This window comes from Eucalyptus grandis, chromosome 6 (assembly GCF_016545825.1).
Source record: "Eucalyptus grandis isolate ANBG69807.140 chromosome 6, ASM1654582v1, whole genome shotgun sequence".
In the NCBI taxonomy this organism is placed as follows: Eukaryota; Viridiplantae; Streptophyta; class Magnoliopsida; order Myrtales; family Myrtaceae; genus Eucalyptus; species Eucalyptus grandis.
Genome location: NC_052617.1, coordinates 35,199,575 through 35,219,838, shown reverse-complemented (window position 1 = coordinate 35,219,838; position 20,264 = coordinate 35,199,575). Strand labels below are relative to the sequence as shown.

Here is a 20,264-nt window from a genome sequence, read left to right as displayed (position 1 = left end):
ACAAGAATGATTGTCTAAAATGTCCTAAACCTATTATATAACAGTTAATTCAATTGTAAATTTTTTAATTTTGTCAATCTAATCATAAATCTTTTGACGATTTGTTAATATAATCCTTTCGAAAAATATTAGAAAAATATCACCAATGCAACAGTCCAGTCATGCCCAAAGGTCTTGATGTGAATAATTTTTGTAATTTTTTAAAATTTTCTAAATTTTTCTTATTTTGTATTTCCTTTTTTTCCTTCATTAAATTTTATACTAATTGGATCATCAGGCCCTAGTGACTCATTGGCCATAGGACCTCGCCTATTGACCGGCGAGGGCATCATAGCCCTCGCTTGGATCTTGGCAACGGCCGTCAGTCGTCACTAGGGTCCCGTCGACCGAAAATCCAATGAGAAATTTTGGGAAAGCTAATGAAAATACACGTATTCCATAAATAAATAAATAAATAAAAGAAACCAATGTACATGACAACAAACTATCCATTTTTCTTAGTTTTCTTTTTGGTATAATGTTTGAGCTTCAATCTAACAAGATAGTGGCAAAGCAAGAATCACTAAGTAGAAAATGCTAAAGTGCTAAACTTTATGTACACGATACAATCAGCTCTGATGTGCTTTCATTGGCGCAATCAAGACAGCCTTAAATTGTGATTTTCACATAAATTAAAGACTTAACCGCACGGTTAGCAAAAGCTTAGAACTGAATTGCTCTAACGAAAGACTTCTATAGTTTGAAGGTGTATTTGTTTCACTGGAAAAATTATGATAAAGGAAAATGTTTTTCATGAAAATCTTTCTTAAAGAAAACAGTTAATTTTCATCTATATTGTGGTTTAGGAAAATTGATTTCCTTCAAATCTAAACCTGTTGTTTTCAGTTTATCAAAAATATTTTCCATAAATCGATTAGTTTTTTGCGATCCAAACACCATAATGTTGCAATTTCTCGGAAATAATTTTCCTTCAAACATATGAACCTAATTTTATCAATTACAAGTATTAAGACTTAAAAGAGGTAGTTGTATTGTTTACATCAGTTTAGGCGTCTGGTTTAACATTTTAGTTGAAAATGATTTGGTCACGCTGAACTTCAAAGATAATTTGTTCAACAATGTTTTTATAATCACAAAGTACACATTTAGTCCTCGAACATATATATATATATATATATATATATATATATATATATATATATATATATATATCAATATGATGTGATTCTTGAACTTTCTATCTATATAATCAAGTTGCCAAATCCATAAAAAAAAAAAAAAAAAAAAAATTATTGAGTTCTTCATTCTTCAATTGGCAAATTCATGCTAAAGGGATTTTTGGAGACCAAATTGCAATTACAACAAATCATTATATGATTAATCGAATATTCAACAACTTCTCATTTTATAATGGCACTGATTATTTCCACATTAGACTTTTGCCTAGCATCACTAGACATGTCAGTTTCAATTTGCTGGAATCGGAAAAGGGGAATTGGGAGGACTTGATTGGAAAGATTCTAAATATTGAAGGGATTGACCATGCAAATTTTGTATGTTCATAGATGTATATTTAGGGCCCAAATAAATACTTTTCTTACTATATATTCTTTGTTTTTTGGGGGGACAATCTCTAATTCTTAGAGCATAATAGATAAATCCAAACCCACCCTCGATAAAAGACCTTGCAGAGAAATTCTCTTGCGCAGAGCAATTTCTAGGGCTTTAGCTTCACCACTCCCAATCTTTACCTTATCTTTATTTCAATTTTTACTTTTTCTTTTTCCCTCATGTGCTACCAATTATTGTTAGGGGCTGGAGTGGGTGAGTGAGGAAGTTGGGTTTTTGTAACTAGTGCACAATACATAACACGCATAGTGATTTGTAAATAGATATAGAAGATGATCCAAAAAAATGGAAAATTAATGAAGAATTGCCACATAAATTTTCATCCAAGAAAGCCAACAAAATTAATGAAATGACTAAAAGAGAAACAAGAAAAAGTTTTAAAAATTAAATACACAAAATGAAAATTTTAAGATTCAAACACATTCATTTGATAAATTTTTAGGATACCCGTCGTAATTTTTCATTTTAATAAACTAAAGGCGCATTATCATTATTCTCTATAATAAGTAAATCATTCTCATTTTGCGAGTGGTCAATTTCGTTTTCCCAGATTTCAGAGAACTTTCAATGACTTATTCGTTCTTAACTCAATTCCTAAAAATCAAATCTCTTTCATTTCACGAAAATTTTAATTCATTTTCCCAAACGCTTCTATTCAAAGTGTTACCAAATTGAGACATGGCTAACACATTGTCATGCAAGTTGGGGTCACCAGTTGTATAAATTGAGAGATCTAAGTACCCAATTGCATATATCACGTAACTTGGAGAACTAAAACGCTGAAAAAAGAAGCTGTCGAGAGTCAAATAGCAACAGCTGGCCCCTGTTTTATTATTCTTGTCCGCCATATAAACGTCTTACCAACCTGGGAGAGAGAAGAGGAGGACAGAGAGACGGAGAGCCTAGCCTTGTCAGGAGGTCGATCTCAAAACATTGCACGGCATCGGCTGTTCGCTTTTAGGAGACGCGGAAGACGACGAGAGCTACAGACGATACCATCCCAAATGATTGCTTCATAGCTCGTTTTCTGGGTTGATTGTTTTTCTTCTTCTTGTTTCTTTCTTTTGGGTTCTCGCGCGATTGATATTCTTTGTACTTCGTGATCGTTCTCTTGTTGGGGCGGTGAAAATTATTGATAGCGTGTTGTTTATGTTGGCTGGCATGTCGTTGAATGATTTCTTGTGCATACAATAAGGATAAAAACAGATGAAAGTAGGAAAGGAATGGTATTCGGCCGCTTCATCTTAGGACTCGCTCTCTCCTCGTTTTGTCATCATACCTTAAAGATCTGTGCCGACTTCCGTTTGGTTCTGTCAGAATTTTCGGTGGGACCAGACATTGATTGTTCTGTCTAAGAATCTTCAAATGGACCGTCCCGATTCTAGGTTCTGTGTGAGTTTACTTTCTTGGTTTGTACTTACACGGGCTTGAAGTTTTTAACCTTTCTTTCAGCGTTTCTTGAATTCATTGAGTGCTTCCGCAGGTGCTCCTTTTATATGACGATGAGGCATTTACCGGGATTATGTTCACCAAAGATGATTTCTGACAACGCCATCCCGCCAGCCTTACCAGGATATCCCGCCCACAAGATGTTTCTGATGTTTTGATCATCTCTGGCAAGTCTAATGTCAACAGGACCTCCACAAAGAATCACCAAAATGACCGGCTTCTTTGCAGCTTGGGTGACAGCCGTGATGAGCTCCTGATGACTGCCGGGAGGACCAAATCCACACGATTGACTCCCTCTCTTGAGTTTGATCTAAACCCATGATCAGCACCACGTGATATGCTGCTTTTGCTACTTCCACGGCCTGGGCAATCGATGGCGACCAACATGCTACATCGTCACAACCCGACTTGCGCGGTGGTCCCACGTAATGGCAAAGCAGCATCAACGCATTGTTGGTATTGGGGCCTATTACAGCAAGCTACATGGACTCCGATCTCTGAAGAGACAGACGCTTTTCTTGCTTCTTCAGAAGCACAATGCCGCTTCGAGCAGCGTCGAGAGCCAAATCTTGATGCTTTTGGGAGTAGACTGATCCAAGCCTATGTCATGGAAAGGTAGCCAAAAGGTTGTTTCTTGGGGTCGCCATTGAAGAGTCATAGCCTCATTCTTATCGAGAAGAGGTTGTGAAGCGCTCTGTCTATCTCAAATACCGACACTTTGTTTTGCTCGACAACGGATTCACTATGTGTCTCCAAGTAATCTCCACAATTGACATCCATGCCTATAGGTTTCAGTGCCATTCAACGATATTAACTTCACGCATTTCGCGTGTCACGATTCTTTCGTCCCAAACAGAAAGCATGCTCGGTGATCTTCTTCGTATTACCACTAATTGAGAAATTGTGAGGTGACTAGTCTATAGTGTAGGGTCTGATGACGTTCCAATTTTTCTGTTCCTTTACTCTTTTGTTCCTCAAAATAAATAAATAAAAAAGTAGAAATCCGTTTGGTAGTGTCAATTAATTTTTCTACTGTTCGGAGTAGAAATGTAGCCGAGGAATAGATTTAGAACAAAAAACTTGAAAAAAGTAACTTCTTATTCTCAGGAACAATTTATGAAATAAGTCTTTTTTTTCTTTTTCTTTTTTCCTTTTCTTCTTCTATCCGTTTGCCGTCATCAATTGCTGGCTGCCAATCACTGCCACCAATCGCCGATTGCTGCCACCAACTAGAGGAGGAGAGAGGAAAAAAATCTAAAAAAATTATTAAAAAATTAAAAGAAATATACGTCACAAAAAGTTTGTGGTTCACACCAAAAAGAAAAAGAATAAAAAGAATTACATGCGACTACTTGGGACAGATTCCCCGGAACATGGTGAAGAAACGGCTACATAAAAGGCCAAGGCATTGACTCTTGAGGATAAGAGATGATGGACCAATCTGAAAATTTAGATGGCCCAAGCCAACTCTCATCCGCTTGTGGTGTCCCATTCATATCCTCAACTCTTATTTTCATTTCCATCGACCAAGATTAAAGGATTAACCATTTTTTATAGTTGATTAACGATTTAATCTTGTTTCTAATTTAATGAAATCTTTTATGGCATACAAATGCCGCGTAAAAAAGAACATTTAATCTTACGGATAATTTGAAAGGATTATAACGAAAGTAATTTTCCTAATGTAGTGATCTCTCTTTCTTTAGGGTACTCTCCAGTAATCAACATCTGGTGAGTGCGTTTCTTTAGATAGTTTCTCCTAATAGGTGAGATATTAGGTGATTATCACATGACATCACCTAACTCAATGCATTTGACATACTGTTAGGCTATAGGGCAACGCAAAATTTTATCGATGAACAAGACTTGTGTAAATTTGAGGCTAACCAAGAGATTTTTCATGAAATTGCTAAGGGATGCATTAATATACCGGTTTTGAGGACATCGGTGACGGCATCCTCTAGCGTCTTGGTATATCCTTGCCTATCAACAGGGTCGCATTCCAATACTATGTACCTGCCATATCTCAGCTCCTATTAGTCAATAAGACATCATCATCTTCTCTACAAAAGCCATGGAGTGAAAAAAAAAATGACATGCCACTTTCACTTATTTACCCATGGAAAGACTAGCCAGTGTTGGAGAGGAGATTGTAATCTGCGCAGCTGGATTTATGGCTTCTGCTCATCGTAATATTATATTGTATCACTCTAATATAAAATTATAACGTGATTTGTCAATTCTAATTGGCATCCAAATGCGTTCTACAAAATAATATCAATCTCCAACATTTACAAATTATTCAAAGAGCATGAGTATCATAAGTAATGAATCTTAAAATTTATAGATAAATCCATTTATGATCTATAATACTGTCAAATTATATCAAATCGTTTCTATATTATAACAAGTGTGTACATTCTCTAATACACACCTAAAAACCCGTTTAAAAAAAATAGTCTATAATTTTTTTTAAAAATAGTGTGCTTCCACTTATGAAAATAACATGCAATATTACTATAATATTATGTATGCTAATAATCAGTTATGGTGATGTGGACATAAAGCCATGTAATGCAAAGACATGCTGCTAGAATATAGTAACTAAGATAAGGAAAAAAATATGGAAAGAGAGTCAAAAAAATTGTAGGCCATCTGATCAGTTAGTTAGTGATGATAAATCATCAGTTGATATTTGTAAATCAAATTATGTTTGAGATAATAGCAATAGCTATGCAAAAATTTGAAAATCAAAATCCGTTAAAGATCATAATAAACTAAAATCAAAATAATGCTAAAGATAATCGAAACATGTCAGTTAAATTGATTTGAAATTCGAATTTGTCAGGGGTAATAGATAAGCCTATATTTAGTATTTTTTTTTTATTGCAATTCAAAGCAAATCCAAAACTGTACATTCACCGAATTCGCTAATGATTATTCAATGAAATAATAGCCAATAGGTGATGTTGTCCAAATTAGATGATAAATAATTATATAATGAATTAATCACCCAATATATTATCACAGGTCAATCGATTTAACATTCCCTAGCCCGTGTAGTCTTAGGAATTTCTTCCTAAGTCACAGACTCTAGAGAGAAGCTCTATAATATATTTCACTTGTGAATGAAAAACAAATGAAGGGGAGAAGGCCCTTATATATAAGTACAAGGGTAACCGTAGCAGTAGATCTCCTCTAGATCTAACGATAAAGATAATATCTCCCCAGCAACCACCTACCCACATTTATTACAACCATATACAATTACTGTATCGCCTGCCCCATGAGTATTCTAGAACACTCGAGAAAAACTCTAGTATTTCGGGAGATAGGTTGAGGGTCGATCATTCATGGATCAATCATGGTCGTTTGTATCTTTTTAGACCGTGACAATATAGTAAAAGCCAATGTTAATCCAACACGAGCATCACATGCATTTCCTAGCTATCAATGTGACACATACTTTTGGTAAACTTTGAATGATATCCTTCACCTATTCTCTAGAGTTAGCAATAATATCAGGATAAACTTTTTAGAAAGCTACAATTAATTTATAAACTCAAATCTAAATATTTATGAATAATATAACGAATACTTTTGGTAAAATTTGAATGATATCTTTAACTTATTTTCTAGAGTTAGCAATAATATCAGGATAAACTTTTTCAAAAGCTAAAATTAATTTATAAACTCAAATCTAAATATTTATGAATAATTTAACGTCTTCAATATGGTGTGCTATGAATTTTCCAAAAGAAACTTGTGTAATTTTAAAAAGAGTAACAACTTTGTGTGCACAGAAAGAATTTGATAAATTACTCTGCAATATCTGAAAAAGATAACATCTATAAAGATTCCACAATCATTCACATTATAAGTCAAATAACGTGGATGAGAGATATTTAGATACTAAAAATTCGTAAGATGTTGTGGATTAATTGATACTGTTATTTGTGTCATTGTACGATTATAAACAATGAACCAGAGTGATCGATCTAAGTCACATACATGGATTTCCCTGAAAACTTTTACAAGGTTTAAGGTAGAGTTAGTTAGATTTTTCTATTAAAGATACAAAAGTTTGTGGATTGTAAATTACTCCTCTCTGAGTTCCCAATACATGAAACAATCGCATGCTTGCACGCAAGTGAGACGAAGGAAGAGGATCATATCATTTCTACATCAACAAAACCGCAATTAGAAGACACGATTGTATAATTCAACTGATTCAACTTATTAGAATGTGTAACCTAAAAAGACTTAAATCAATAGATGGAGAGAGATTATATTTATATATATAAAGCATATCATAAATACGTATTTAAGTGATACCGGATCATACCAAGCCTTGATGATTCCCCCTATTATCAATGAGGTGAATTGACACTTTTAATTGCTAATGTGAGAAGTGTAAAATGTTTCTTGATACATGTTTATTTTGAGAGTAAGTATAGAAAACACCAATGGTATATAAAGACCGTTTTACACAATACACAACCGGTCTAATACACTATTGAATGGGGAAAAAGTTCTTTGCACTTATGTATGCATTATTTTTTATATTAGCCTCTATTTGTTTCACGTAAAATGAATGGTTTGGAAAATATTTTTCTAAAAATAATAGTTGTACTCTTGACAAAATGAATTAATGAAAAATAATTTCACTGTTTGCGAAAGTATTTCGACAAAAATTATTGATGAAAATGAGAATATTTTTCAATGATTAATTAGATTAAACAATGGTTTTTAAAAGGAGCATTAATTGAGGATTGCTAATTGAAGGACCAATGAGAAAATTCAAGTTTGATCATTCATATACATTTCGAATAAGTTTTGTATATAATTCTCTCAAGAATGATAAATTACTAATGTTACTCTTTTGAGATGATGACACGGAAATCATTGTCTGAAATGTCCAAAACCTATTGTATAACAATTAATTCAATTATAAACTTTATAGTCATAAAATTTTTGATGATTTGTCAAATTTAATCCTAAAAATTTTGACATTTTGTCAATATAATTGAGAAAATTGTCCAAAAAATCATAAACCTATTACATTTTTGTCAATTTAATCATAAATCTTCAATTGAATCCTAAACCTTTCAACTTTTTGCAAATTGAGCATATCCAGTCAATTTTGGCTAGAATTCACTAACATGGATACTACCAGTCCTAAGTGATATAACTAGGCGACGCTAACAAAATTTATTAATTTTTTAAATATTTTTTTGAATTCTTTTAATTTTTTTATATCTTTTTTCTTTTTTTTTTTTTCCTTTTGTTCTTTTGGCGAGTCACTCGGCCTCCAACGATTGGCCAAAAGCCACAACCAACGAGGGTTGACCTCGCAAGCCTCAAGTGAGGTCAACTCGCTAGTATCTAGCGAGGGGTGACCTCACTGGCCTCTAGGAAGGCTTGCCCTCACTAGATCAGGTGAGGACGAGCCTCCCTCATGGCCAGTGAGGTGGCCCTCGCTAGCCTTCAGAGAGGTTGACCTTCGCCGGCCTCACCCAAGACTAGCAAGGTCGCCCCTCACCAAATCTCTCCGAGGGTGACCTCGCTTGAGGCCAACAAGGTTGACCCTTCCTAGTCTTGGCCCTCGGGCAATCGCCAAAGGCTGGGCAATCAACCAAAGGAAAAAAAAAAAAGAAAAAAGAAATTAAAAACATAAAAAATTATTTAAAATGAAATTTGTTCACATCAACACTTGGTCATACCACGTTGAGCAGGTTGGCATCCATGTAAATGAATTCCAGCCAAAATTCACCGGATGGACTCAATTAGAAGTGAGAATATTTAGGACTCAATTAGCAAAAATTGAAAAGGTTTATGATTCAATCAGTAAAGTTGAAAGGTTTAAGACTGAATTGGCAAAAATACAATAAATTGTTGACATTTGATTTTTAGCCAATACATCGATAAAAGTAAAACATTCGATATTAAGGTTTCCGATCACAATCAAGCCCATTTCTCGAATCAAAAAGTGTCATCTTTCTTTTCGTTCTTTTGTCTTATCATTGTTGAGCAATTTCTTACTTATTTTTATCAAAAATCCAAAAAGTTAAACAGTTTTGAGTTAATTTTTTATCATCGAATCAATGCTTAATTTTTTTCTTAAAAAGATCTCTTTTGCTCGTAATGGCAATTGAGTCACATTAGTTTTCAAAAACTTCACAAATTTGACCAAAAAATTAACATTTTAGGAAAAGTCAACTAAATTGTTGACTTTTTGTCAAACATTTGACCAAAATTTTGGAAAAATATAAAAATCCACAAATCTCTTCATTCCAATTCCAAGTTGACTTTAGTATCGAAAATTTGGCGAAAATCAATTAAGAACATTGTTTTCTGATTTTTTCGATTTTAGATTCAAAATCGGTCAAAAATAAAATTAGTTTCATTCTAGTCATAATTAAGCTTGGTTCCTTTTACAACATTTCATCTAGTTATCATTACACATTCACTCATTCAATCAATTTCAAGATTGAGCATGCCAAAATGTAGATTCTCATTTTTAGCCCTAATTAGGGAGTCCGAATCAATTCTACATGATTTGCGAACAGTTGTCGCAACCCAATTCTTGCCTTCGCCTTATATGAAGGAGAGGGAAAAGGGCGGATTTAGGAGTACTTGACCATGAGAGTTTTCTTATGGTTTGCATCCACAAATGCATCATCACCTCACATTTCGGGACAAACAATTTGTAAGTTCCCTCACACACGGTCGCAAGCTCTCACAAACTCATATCTCACGTGACAGCGAAAGATGTCGTGACTCTATCTCGACGCCGTGATACATCTTGATTGATGATTTTAAGGTTGAAAGAAACCGGATGTAAAGGTGAGTTCAGGGGTATTTTGACAACTATAATAACTCTCTCAAGATGTACATCTACTAAAGATGACATTACTTCATCTTTTAACATCACCAGTTTGAATAGCTAAATTATGATTGTGAACCTTTTCCTAAGGTTCTTACCCCTCACGATGGGTTTATTAAACGATCTAGTAGTTTGAGATAATCTAAAAAAATAAGACAAGAGTCGCCATTAGCTTCATTTTTTAGGGTCAGCTAGAAAATCCAATTAAGGATCAGGAGTTGTCATTCGATTTCTACGCAACTAGATATTTAGGTTCCGGGACTTGGGTTACACAAATATTTCTATTAGCATCATTCTGGTACCTAACAGTATGTCATATTACCTAAGATGTCCATGCATTTCTTTTTACTTTCAAAATTGTTTAAGCTAAACTAAGTGATCATGTGTAAATGGTCATTCCGTGCTATTCTATTTCAAGAAAGATAAAAGAAAGCATGTAATTGAATTTAAAGTACAAGGCGATAAGTAAACAACCAAGTTAAGTCGTAAATCTATCATACAGTCCTAAAAATTAAAAGAAATAAAAAGAAAGAGAATGAAAGAAAATGAAAGAACCCGCAACTCATTGGGTGTTTATAAAAATGAAGAAACCCGAAACATATGTTAGGTTTGAATAGTATAAAAATATGATCAAAATGGACATCGACCTTCCACCATTTTTCAATCAACTCCATATCTAGGGTCCTAATCTAATCCTACCCTAAACCTAAGCTACGTACATATAATAGAAAGAAACACTGATACACATCAAAACAATCAAAAGCACATGAATAATCAATCACAACCAGGGATACAAATAGGGCCTCAGGATCGACTTTTGCAATTCATGCGTAGGACCCTTTAGACATCTACTTAAGTCATTTTATGACCTATAGTCAGTATTAACCATTTGTGTTCTGGAATGGCCAATAATTCTTATAAGTCCCTAGAAAGAATGTTCTAAACAAATTTCCAAGATTTTCCCTCCACATCAAGCATCATAGCTAACACACATCTAAAATCCACATACATTGGCATGAATTAAACACAAAGGCAGGCCATTGAGCCTTATTTCTCAGCCAATTAATCAATTGAGTAAACCATTGGCAAGTCACTTATTTAATGATCATGCGCCAATCACACATACAAGTATTTCTATTAAATAAGATGATTTTATGCATGCGTAGTACATGTGATGCTTGAAAGATGAGTTTGAAATGTTGAGAAAAGGGGAACAAAATTTTGAAACAAAGGTCATCTCGGTTATGGAACACATTTAATTACTAAGACTAGTCTAAAGCTCGCATAAATACACTTATGGACGTTGCAAACATTTTAAATACAGTCCAAACCATGACAACCACAATGCCAAATCAAAAGTTTAAAAGATTTGAAAACATTTAGACAAAGGAATATATTGACTATAGAATGCATTTAGTTGTCAAGGCTAGTATGGGGCTCACATAAATGCACTCATGAATATCACAAACATTTTAAATACGGTCCAAACCTCAACCTTTCCAGATTCAAATCAAGGATTTGAAAGATTCTAATATTAGACATTGGAAACATCACATATACCAAAAACATTTCATTGTGTAAAGACAAGTATTTCCGATCGATATTGAGAAAATCATGATCGCAAGGTCAATTTATTTATTAAAAACATGTTGACAATGAAAACCATGAAATTTCATGAAGATGCCATGATATACCATGCACACACACTATCCTAAAAGATCTAGATAAGCAAAGGCCTATAATAGAATATTTCAAATAAAGCATCTCGAATCAACAAAATTAAATGGCACCCATTGATGATCTACCGTTGAGAAAATTACGTAGCTTGTGTAATATGATATGGAACAACTTTTATGAAGAAAGCTTCTTTAGAAAAACTAAGCATGATTTTATAAAAATATGACAATACACATCGTTGCATCAGGCAATTGACAAAACAATAGAACATCAAGTCATTGAAACTAAGATTTACCCTACCAAATGAAGTCTAAAAATCATGAAATTTCACCACAGTGAAGATTAAAGGGTGACAATCAAACTTTGTTAAGAGTCTGACCCAAGAATCTCTACTGAAAAATTTATACAAAAATAGCAAGAGTCTGCCTAAACAAAGGTGAAAACAGGGTTCCGAATTTACTCCTAGGTCCGAATTCTAGGCTAGTTTAGCAACAAAAAAAAAAATAGAAAGATCTAAGCGTACCCTGCGACTTCCTCGAAGAGTTCAGGTTCAATCTAGATCAATTCGATGCTCTAAAATTGAGATTTGTAAAATTGTGTGCATAAGTTATTAACAAACCAAAACACAAATATGCATTAATAAGTCCTAAAACCACTTATGCAAGGTAGCAATGGCATGAGATTCGCACACGATAAAGAATTGGATGCGACAAATGATTAGGGTAAACATCTAATCTTAAGTCAACATGCGAAAGAATCACACAAGTCAATCACGATGCAAGATGACTTAAAACTAAATCGACATACTTGATTATTTCAAAGTGCAACTAGCCTAATTGAGGCATTAGTGTTCACATATCAAATAACACTCAATCATGTCAAGTCACATATGCACACAAAACTTGTAATACACATTTTAATAGTCAAGAAGGCATTAATACGCTATTTGGTCTCCAAATGAGCATGATGAAGTGCACCCATGATAAAGTATTAATATAACCTCAATATAACTTAACATGCTTGATTTTGATCACCTAGGGACGTGCAAAAATCTAATGAAAAAATTTAGCATACAAAATGCATAATGGCAAGCATTTTCCATTGAGATAATGGTAAAAACATATACGTGTTACTAAATATCCTAATTGCAACAAAACCTGCATGAATTTAAACATGCAATGGACATACCAAATAACAATGAAATCATGTGAATCATACATTGTTGGAATGCACACGATATGTATTTCAATTTTCATGAAGATCCTATGGCCAAACCGAACTCATCTATATGCTCGTGTTCACCAAAATGCATCTCGGATTGGTGTAGGACAAATTGACCTCGGCTCATATCTAGGTAGTTTTGATCTACTAAAGCTTTTCTGAAAAATCCCGAAAAAAAGTATGTTGTACTAGAGACAATTTGGAACAAATCTCATGAAAGGAATTTTCTCTCAAAAATCAACCACATAAATGAGCACAAAAATAGCAAAGATAGAATGCGAAACAAGAACGGAACCAAAAACGAACCTAAAATACTACAGAATCAAGCAACTTTAAATGTGTTTTTAAGGGTCAAATGATATTCATTTTTGGCGTGCGACCTATTACATCAAAGGTCTCGGAACAAATTTTCTAGGTCTAGAAGACATCAAGATCAAACAAGCTTATCCAGTGCCTTTCTTTAGGCCAAACAATGACCTAGGTGTAGACATAAGAAAATTACAGATTCACATCTATAATACTTAATCAACCATAAAATCATCCTCAATCAATCTTCAAGCAATCTTCAATCTTAGCAAATCATCAATCGATCACATAATTTTCAAATCTAAACATATTTCATAGATCTAATCGTGAATCCTAGTCTCAGTCAGATACACTGATCTTGCTTCATCGGATTTGAGTTTAAGACTTTTACCTTTGTTGCGTTTTCTTTGATTTTTGACGCAATTGGACAAAGTAACCATTACCAAAACCCAAATGGATCTTCGATGAGTAGATCAGATCACTTGAGGACCACCTACGGGCAGCTAGACCACTGGTTTGGCTTGCAAGCAGAACTGGTCTGGTTAGGATCGATCTTAGATTGTCGGTGGAAATCGAGCTGGAGATCCAACAGTCGATCAACTAATCTCCGACCATGACGAGGTTGGGACTCTCTCTATGACTGATTGGAAGTGATCAATGGCTCCCAAAGTCACCGATGGCGCCGATTTGGGTCAGGAACAAAACTAGTTCGAAAACTGGACTGGTCTTCAACGTTGGTGAGAAGAACAGTTGCCGAAGCCTCTTTGACAGCGAATTTACCTATCCTCGACCATAGCTAGGTCGGGGATCTCCTTGGCAACTGACTGGCGATGCTCGAAAGCTCCACTGATCACTGGACGATGCCGATCAATAGGAGGAATCGGCCTGAGCTTAAGCCGGTCCAACTAGCGTCCTTCAATGTTGCGGCGAAGAGGAAAGGAATGGGGAAATCTAGGCCACCGCCTGACCTGCCATGGCTTTGACAAGGACAGAGAGAGGCTAGGGATTGTCGATGAGGATGAACGGCCGTTGGCGGGGATGCTGGCTTGCGGTAATCAGTGCGACGGTGAGGGACGTGAGTGAGCAAGAGAGGGAGAAAGGGAAAGAGGAGATAGAGGCGAGAAAAGAGAGAAATGAGAAAGAATTTCAATTTTAGTGAGATAAAGTTTCTGCACAAATGAGCCCCCATTGAAACTTTGGAGGGAAAAGCATTTTAGACTAGTCCTAAATCGACCGATCTTGTCCGTTGGTTTAATCCGAGGATCAAAAACTTGATTTATTAGCCTAATTAAGTTTTTAAAGGACTAATCATGCTTAAGGCATGTCATATGATCAATCAAATGGGTCTGATTCGTGAAAATTTGGATTTAAAATAAGAATTGCACTTAAGGGCTTAATTAGGGGCTAAATCATAAATTTCCAAAATTCATGAGTTAAAATTGTCAAAAAGGGCACGAGGGTAAAATTGACAAGGTGAGGAGCTCAGAGCCAGTTGCCAAAGGTCCAAAACCAACCAACAAAGGGCTAAACCAACCTACCCTATCGGTAGCTGATTGGACTAGTTAGATCGATTCTTGACCGGTTCCAGCTGATTCTTGCTTGTTTCAACCTGTATGGTCCTTGTGGGTTCAAAGTTTATGCAATTTGGTCCTCTAGAAAATTTGTACAACTTGAGGAGAAATTGTCCAAATTTGATCCAATTAAGCAAATTAAACTCCATTTATGCAATTTATGGATTCTCTATTGACTTAATTGAGTGATTATATAGAAAAACACTGGACCAAAATCATGAGTACATGAAAATCGAACCTTAAAAGCTAAAATGAGCAATTTTGCAATTTTAGGGCTAAAATTCTCTATTCCTGCCTGTTTCAACCTGATAAGATTTAGGATACCCATTGCAATTTTTCCAATGTAACAAATTAAAAGTGCATTTTTTTTCTTATTCACTCAAGTGCATTATCATTATTCGTTATACTAAGTTAGATCATTCTCATTTTGCGAGCAGTTAAATTCATTTTTCCAAATTCAGAGAACTTTCATTGACTTATTCTTTCTTAAGGCAATTCCAAAAAATCAGATCGCTTTTTTACTTCACAAAAGTCTTAATTTCATTTTCCCAAACGTTTCTATCGAAAGTGTCACCAAATCGAGACATGGCTAACACATTGTCACGCAAGTTGGAATACCCAATTACATAAATTGAGAGATCTAGGTACCCAATTGCATATATCACATGACTTGGAGGACTAACGCTGAAAAAGGGAAACTGTCAGGAGTCAAATAGCAACAGCTCGCCGCTGTTATACTTTTCTTGTCCGCTATACGAAAGTCCACCATCCCGGGAGAGACAGAGACAGAGACAGAGTGCCTAGCCTTGTCAGGAGGTCGATCTCGGTACGTCGCAGGGCATCAGCTGTTCGTTTTCAGGAGACGCGGAAGACGACGAGAACTGCAAACGATACCCTCCCAAATGATTGCATCGTAACTCGTTTTCCGGGTTGATTGTCTTTTTCTTCTTCTTGTCCCTTTCTTTCTTTTGGGTTCTCGCCTGATTGGTTCTCTGTACTTCGTGATCGTTTTTCTAGTTGGTTCGGCGGTGAATTGTTGATCGCTTGTTTTATTTATGTCGGCGGGCATGTCGTTGAATGGTCCCTTGTGCGTGCAATAAGGAGAAAATAAATAAGAATGAAAGCAGAAAAAGGAATCATATTCGGCCGCATCATCTTAGGACTCGCTCTCCTCGTTTTGTCGTCGTACCTGAACGATCTGTGCTGAGTTCCGTTTGATTCTGTTGAAAATTATCGGTGGGATCGGACTTTGATTGTCTCTGTGTATGAATCTTCGTGTGAGTTTATTTTCTTGGCTTGTACTTATACAGGCTTAAAGTTTTTTGCTGTACTTTTTTCAAGGTTTCTTGAATTCATTGGGTGCTTCTGCGGATGCCTCTTTTGATATGACGATGAGTATTTCCAGTGAATGCATGAAGTTCAGAATGATTTCAGCATAGTCGTCTTTGATGGACATTGCCAGGACTTTGTTTATTCTATTTTGTCTTTTGTTTACCGAATTTCCTTTTGATGAAGCACATCCATCCTATTGTTAGATCTTACAAGTGGGATCTTTTACATATGCTTGACTAATGTTAGAAGATGTCTGCTTTAGGAGATGCCTGTGTCGGTTTTAATGTCTTCTAAGTTCTAATGGGTATGTGGTTCATCCTGTAACTCCAGAATGGATGCTGCTGTTTGTAATCCATCTCTTGGACCTTCTTCTTCTTCTTCTTCTTGTTATGTAAGTAGCAGACCCAGCTTTTGTCCAGATTTGAGGCGCAGCTCAGTGAGATTATCTTCGGAAGTTTTCAAGGTCAAGATTGGCAGGTTGGAAAGAAGTCTTTGCCGATCTAGCGGAAATAAACTCAGTGCCGTCATAGCTTCAGCTTCTCAAACATCGGTTTCTGATCCAATTTCTACACCTTCAAGGAACGACTTGAGTGACTCATTAAAAAAATCAAGTATGTACATTCACTCTCTGACACATTACTCACATATAATGCTTGGAGTTAACAATTAAAGACTGCACAAGTATATTCTGTTTGCTTAATTATGCTTAGAAAAATCTTTTAACCCACTTTATGCCAAATGCATAGACCTGTTCGACGAGTAATGCTAGCTGCTAAAGATACAAAGGCCGGTGTACAGAAATGATTTGCAAAGGGATGTGATAAACTTTTACGGGTATTTAAACAAGTGGGCCAGATTCAAGATCCCAACAGAACGCAGCCACACTACTCTGTAAACCAATTTTGTGAACCGGTTTTCCCGTTTCTAGTATTATTCTTTCCAAAACATAAGTAATCCTTAACAAAGCTATGTGCCCTCAAATGACTTCAAAATTGTACAGCTTTTTAGAATGAAATCTTATGATTATGTCTTCTCTGTCATGTCAGATGAAGCATCATTGATCCTAATTCGACATGGGGAATCTCTATGGAATGAAAAGAACCTATTTACTGGTAGTGTTGATGTGCCACTTACCAAGAAGGGTGTGGAAGAGGCGATTCAAGCGGGTAAAAGGATTAGCAACATTCCTGTTGACATGATATATACATCATCATTAATCCGTGCACAGATGACTGCAATGCTTGCCATGACTGAGCACCGCCAACAGAAGGTACAAGCATAGCCCTCTCGTGCCATGCAGACCAGTCAAGATGAATAAATAGTCGTACATTTTCCATCTGTCAACTGTCGAACTCTTAGGGATGATTATTACATACTCGAGTAGTTTAGGCTATTGGTTGTCTTATACATGCAGATCCAGCTAGGATTTTGGTAGGCTAGGTGCATAGTTTAGGATATTTTAGTTCAGTTTCATAAGCATCGTCTTCCATGATTTAGAAACCCTGAAGCGACATTCAAAAGTTGTGGTCCTCTGCAATTTTAGACTCAGCCTATGTTAAGTTTGAAGTTGTAGTTCTAGAAAATGGGTTTCACTCTAGTGCTGTGGAGAATTTTCTTCTTTGTTTTAATCTATTTATAGCTTGCATCTAGGTGCCAATCATATTGCATGATGAGAATGAGAGGGCGAGGACATGGGGTCGTATTTTCAGTGAAGAGACCAAAAAGCAATCCATTCCAGTTGTAACAGCTTGGCAATTGAATGAAAGAATGTATAGATCCCTGCCCTCTCTGATCTTTCTTCTGTTTTTGCATCTTCATTTAATACTTATGTGCGGAAACCCTAAATGTTGTAGGTATGGTGAGTTGCAAGGTCTAAATAAACAGGAAACAGTCGAGAGATATGGGAAGGAACAAGTTCATGAGTGGCGGCGAAGTTATGATATTCCCCCACCTAATGGGGAGAGCTTGGCAATGTGCGCTCAAAGAGCTGTCACGTATTTCTGTGATGAGGTGTTTAATAACTTTCCTGGATTTTTTTTTTTTTTTTTTTTTTTTTTTTTTTGGGTTGGGGGGGGGTGGAGGATAATGACATGATAACTGGTCTGACAATCAACCTTCTAAATCTTACAAGGCCTTATCCATGTCATTAATTAACCTGTTACTGTTGATACTGGGTCTTGCAGATTGAACCTCAACTTTTCAATGGAAAAAATGTGATGATTGCAGCCCATGGCAATTCACTGAGATCCATCATCATGTATCTGGACAAATTAACTACTCAAGAGGTGAAGGGCCGTTTTATTTTTGGGGAATATAATTGCTCCTGCAAATCTTTCGTATTCATACTGATTTGCATCAGAAGTAAAATTTTCTCTCTAAGCAGGTTATAAGTTTGGAGCTATCAACTGGAGTTCCGCTATTATACATTTTCAAAGAGGGAAGATTTGTAAGGAGAGGTAGTCCTGTGGGACCTACTGAAGCTGGTGTCTATGCTTATACTGGGGTACGCTGCTGCTGAGAGTCTCACTCTATAATTCTGATTGTGCTTATTTTCCAGGGCTATAGACTGAATGCAACTATTTAATCTTGGTATTGGTTGATTTTTTCCCCGTTTCTTGCCTTACATTGTGCTTAAGCAATAGACAATAGTCTGAGCTCTAGATTTTGGAAGAAAATTTCAGATGAACAATTGGTTTTCATCCTCCTCGTGTCAGCCCCTTTTAGAAATTATAACATTTACAATACGGAAATCATGCAGTTTAAACAAGACAGGGTTGGGGGAAAGTAATATTTGAGAGGTCATGAAAGAGGCCAGGTGATTATGTAAAATCTTCTTTGAGAACTGTTCTGAAGAACTCGCCTCCTAGACCCTTTGATGTTCTTCAGTACAGAAATGTTATGGTTGGAGAATGTGCTGTGGGGAAATTTGCTTTACAAACCAATTTTTTGAAAGTGAGTTTCTTAGTTGAATGGTGACTACATCTTGAGATTATTGATCTTTGCTGAATTTTGTGTTGAACTTAGGCGTAAACGTTTGAAAAAAAAAAAAATTCTTCAGTTGTTTCACACTCAAGTTTACTTTGTATACCACAGATGAAAATGGTTACTGCTAAGAATTGCTTTCCCAATCATTCACAAAGAATGTATATATTTAAAAAAAGAGTTAAAATAGTTTTGGAGCAGTTTCTGCTGTCCATGCAATTTGTTTTTCTGATCCAATAGCTTTATTCTAGAGCTTATACATTTCTACTCACTTAACTCATTAAACCTTGTCTCTCTTTTGGTCAGGCAATTAAATGCACCAGCCTTGTTCTTGTTCATCTTCATTCTTCATTGACTATGAGAATCCCACCCTTGGTGATAATTTGAATACTGGGGAAATTGTTAGTGTTGCAGAAGATTAAAATACCCCTTCACCCTCCTCCCTGCAATTCTGGACCTGCTTATTACCATGATACGTTGTTCTAATGTTCCGGTGTCCAACTGTTCTTGCAAAAATATGTTGAAATGTGGATGAGCTTTGTTGCCAGCCTATTATAATGATGTAGAGCAGTAACTCTAGTACTCATTGTCGTGAATTTTGCTACAGAAATTGGCTCAGTACAGGCAGAAATTGGATGAGATGTCACATTAGCATCCAGGCAGTTGGAAGGTATTACTCTGAGATTTTTTTTTCCTTGCTTTTAGCTTCTTAATATGCTAGTACATGGCTCTGAGCACTAGTTTCTCCCTGTTCTGGTTATATGCAGAGGCTGCATCTGAGTTGCATTGTAAACGAAGACAGTATTGGCCTGCCATAGTATTATTGAAGTTCGAAGAGTAGAAAAGTTACACATACCTCTATCTTTAACTCAGAATATGATTCCCATTTTTCTTTGCTTAAAATATTTTGCAATGTCTTCAGGATTGTAATAGTTAAATTCTTTGGTGGAGTGACTGACGTAACTTGTGCAATATCTTTTGGAAGGAAAAAGGGGAAAAGAAGAGACTCTGCACTTTGGATGTTCCATTTGGCCTTCTGTTCACCTTCTTACACATAACGGATGGACGTGGCAAGTTTTCTTCCCGAATGCCACATCTGAGGATGTGCTTGGCATGTGAAATGATCTTACACAGAAAACATCTTATATGGTCCGAAGAAAATAATGTCCAAAGAGCAGGTTAATCATGTCAAAGTGCAACAACCTTACCAC

General features: G+C 35.8%; 1 protein-coding gene and 1 pseudogene across 4 annotated transcripts; one reads left to right on the top strand and one right to left on the bottom strand.

The window, feature by feature from the left end:
- Positions 1 to 3,121: 3,121 nt before the first annotated feature.
- LOC120294441 lies at positions 3,122 to 3,858 on the bottom strand (annotated as a pseudogene).
- Positions 3,859 to 15,483: 11,625 nt separating this feature from the next.
- On the top strand, positions 15,484 to 20,096 carry LOC104449387 (2,3-bisphosphoglycerate-dependent phosphoglycerate mutase 2). 4 transcript variants are annotated; one of them, XM_010063521.3, is made up of 9 exons: positions 15,486 to 15,652; positions 16,402 to 16,682; positions 17,118 to 17,341; positions 17,722 to 17,840; positions 17,925 to 18,081; positions 18,255 to 18,356; positions 18,455 to 18,574; positions 19,661 to 19,723; positions 19,821 to 20,096. In XM_010063521.3, the coding sequence occupies exons 1-8, from the start codon at positions 15,642 to 15,644 to the stop codon at positions 19,703 to 19,705; spliced, it is 1,059 nt and encodes a 352-aa protein (XP_010061823.2). In that variant the 5' UTR covers positions 15,486 to 15,641; the 3' UTR covers positions 19,706 to 19,723; positions 19,821 to 20,096. The 4 variants fall into 4 exon arrangements, with proteins under 4 accessions (XP_010061825.2, XP_010061820.2, XP_010061821.2 ...); XM_010063523.3 differs by lacking the exons at positions 19,661 to 19,723; positions 19,821 to 20,096 and adding an exon at positions 19,360 to 19,654 and having other exon boundaries at positions 15,484 to 15,652; positions 16,471 to 16,682; XM_010063518.3 differs by lacking the exons at positions 19,661 to 19,723; positions 19,821 to 20,096 and adding an exon at positions 19,360 to 19,654 and having other exon boundaries at positions 15,484 to 15,652.
- Positions 20,097 to 20,264: the final 168 nt, after the last annotated feature.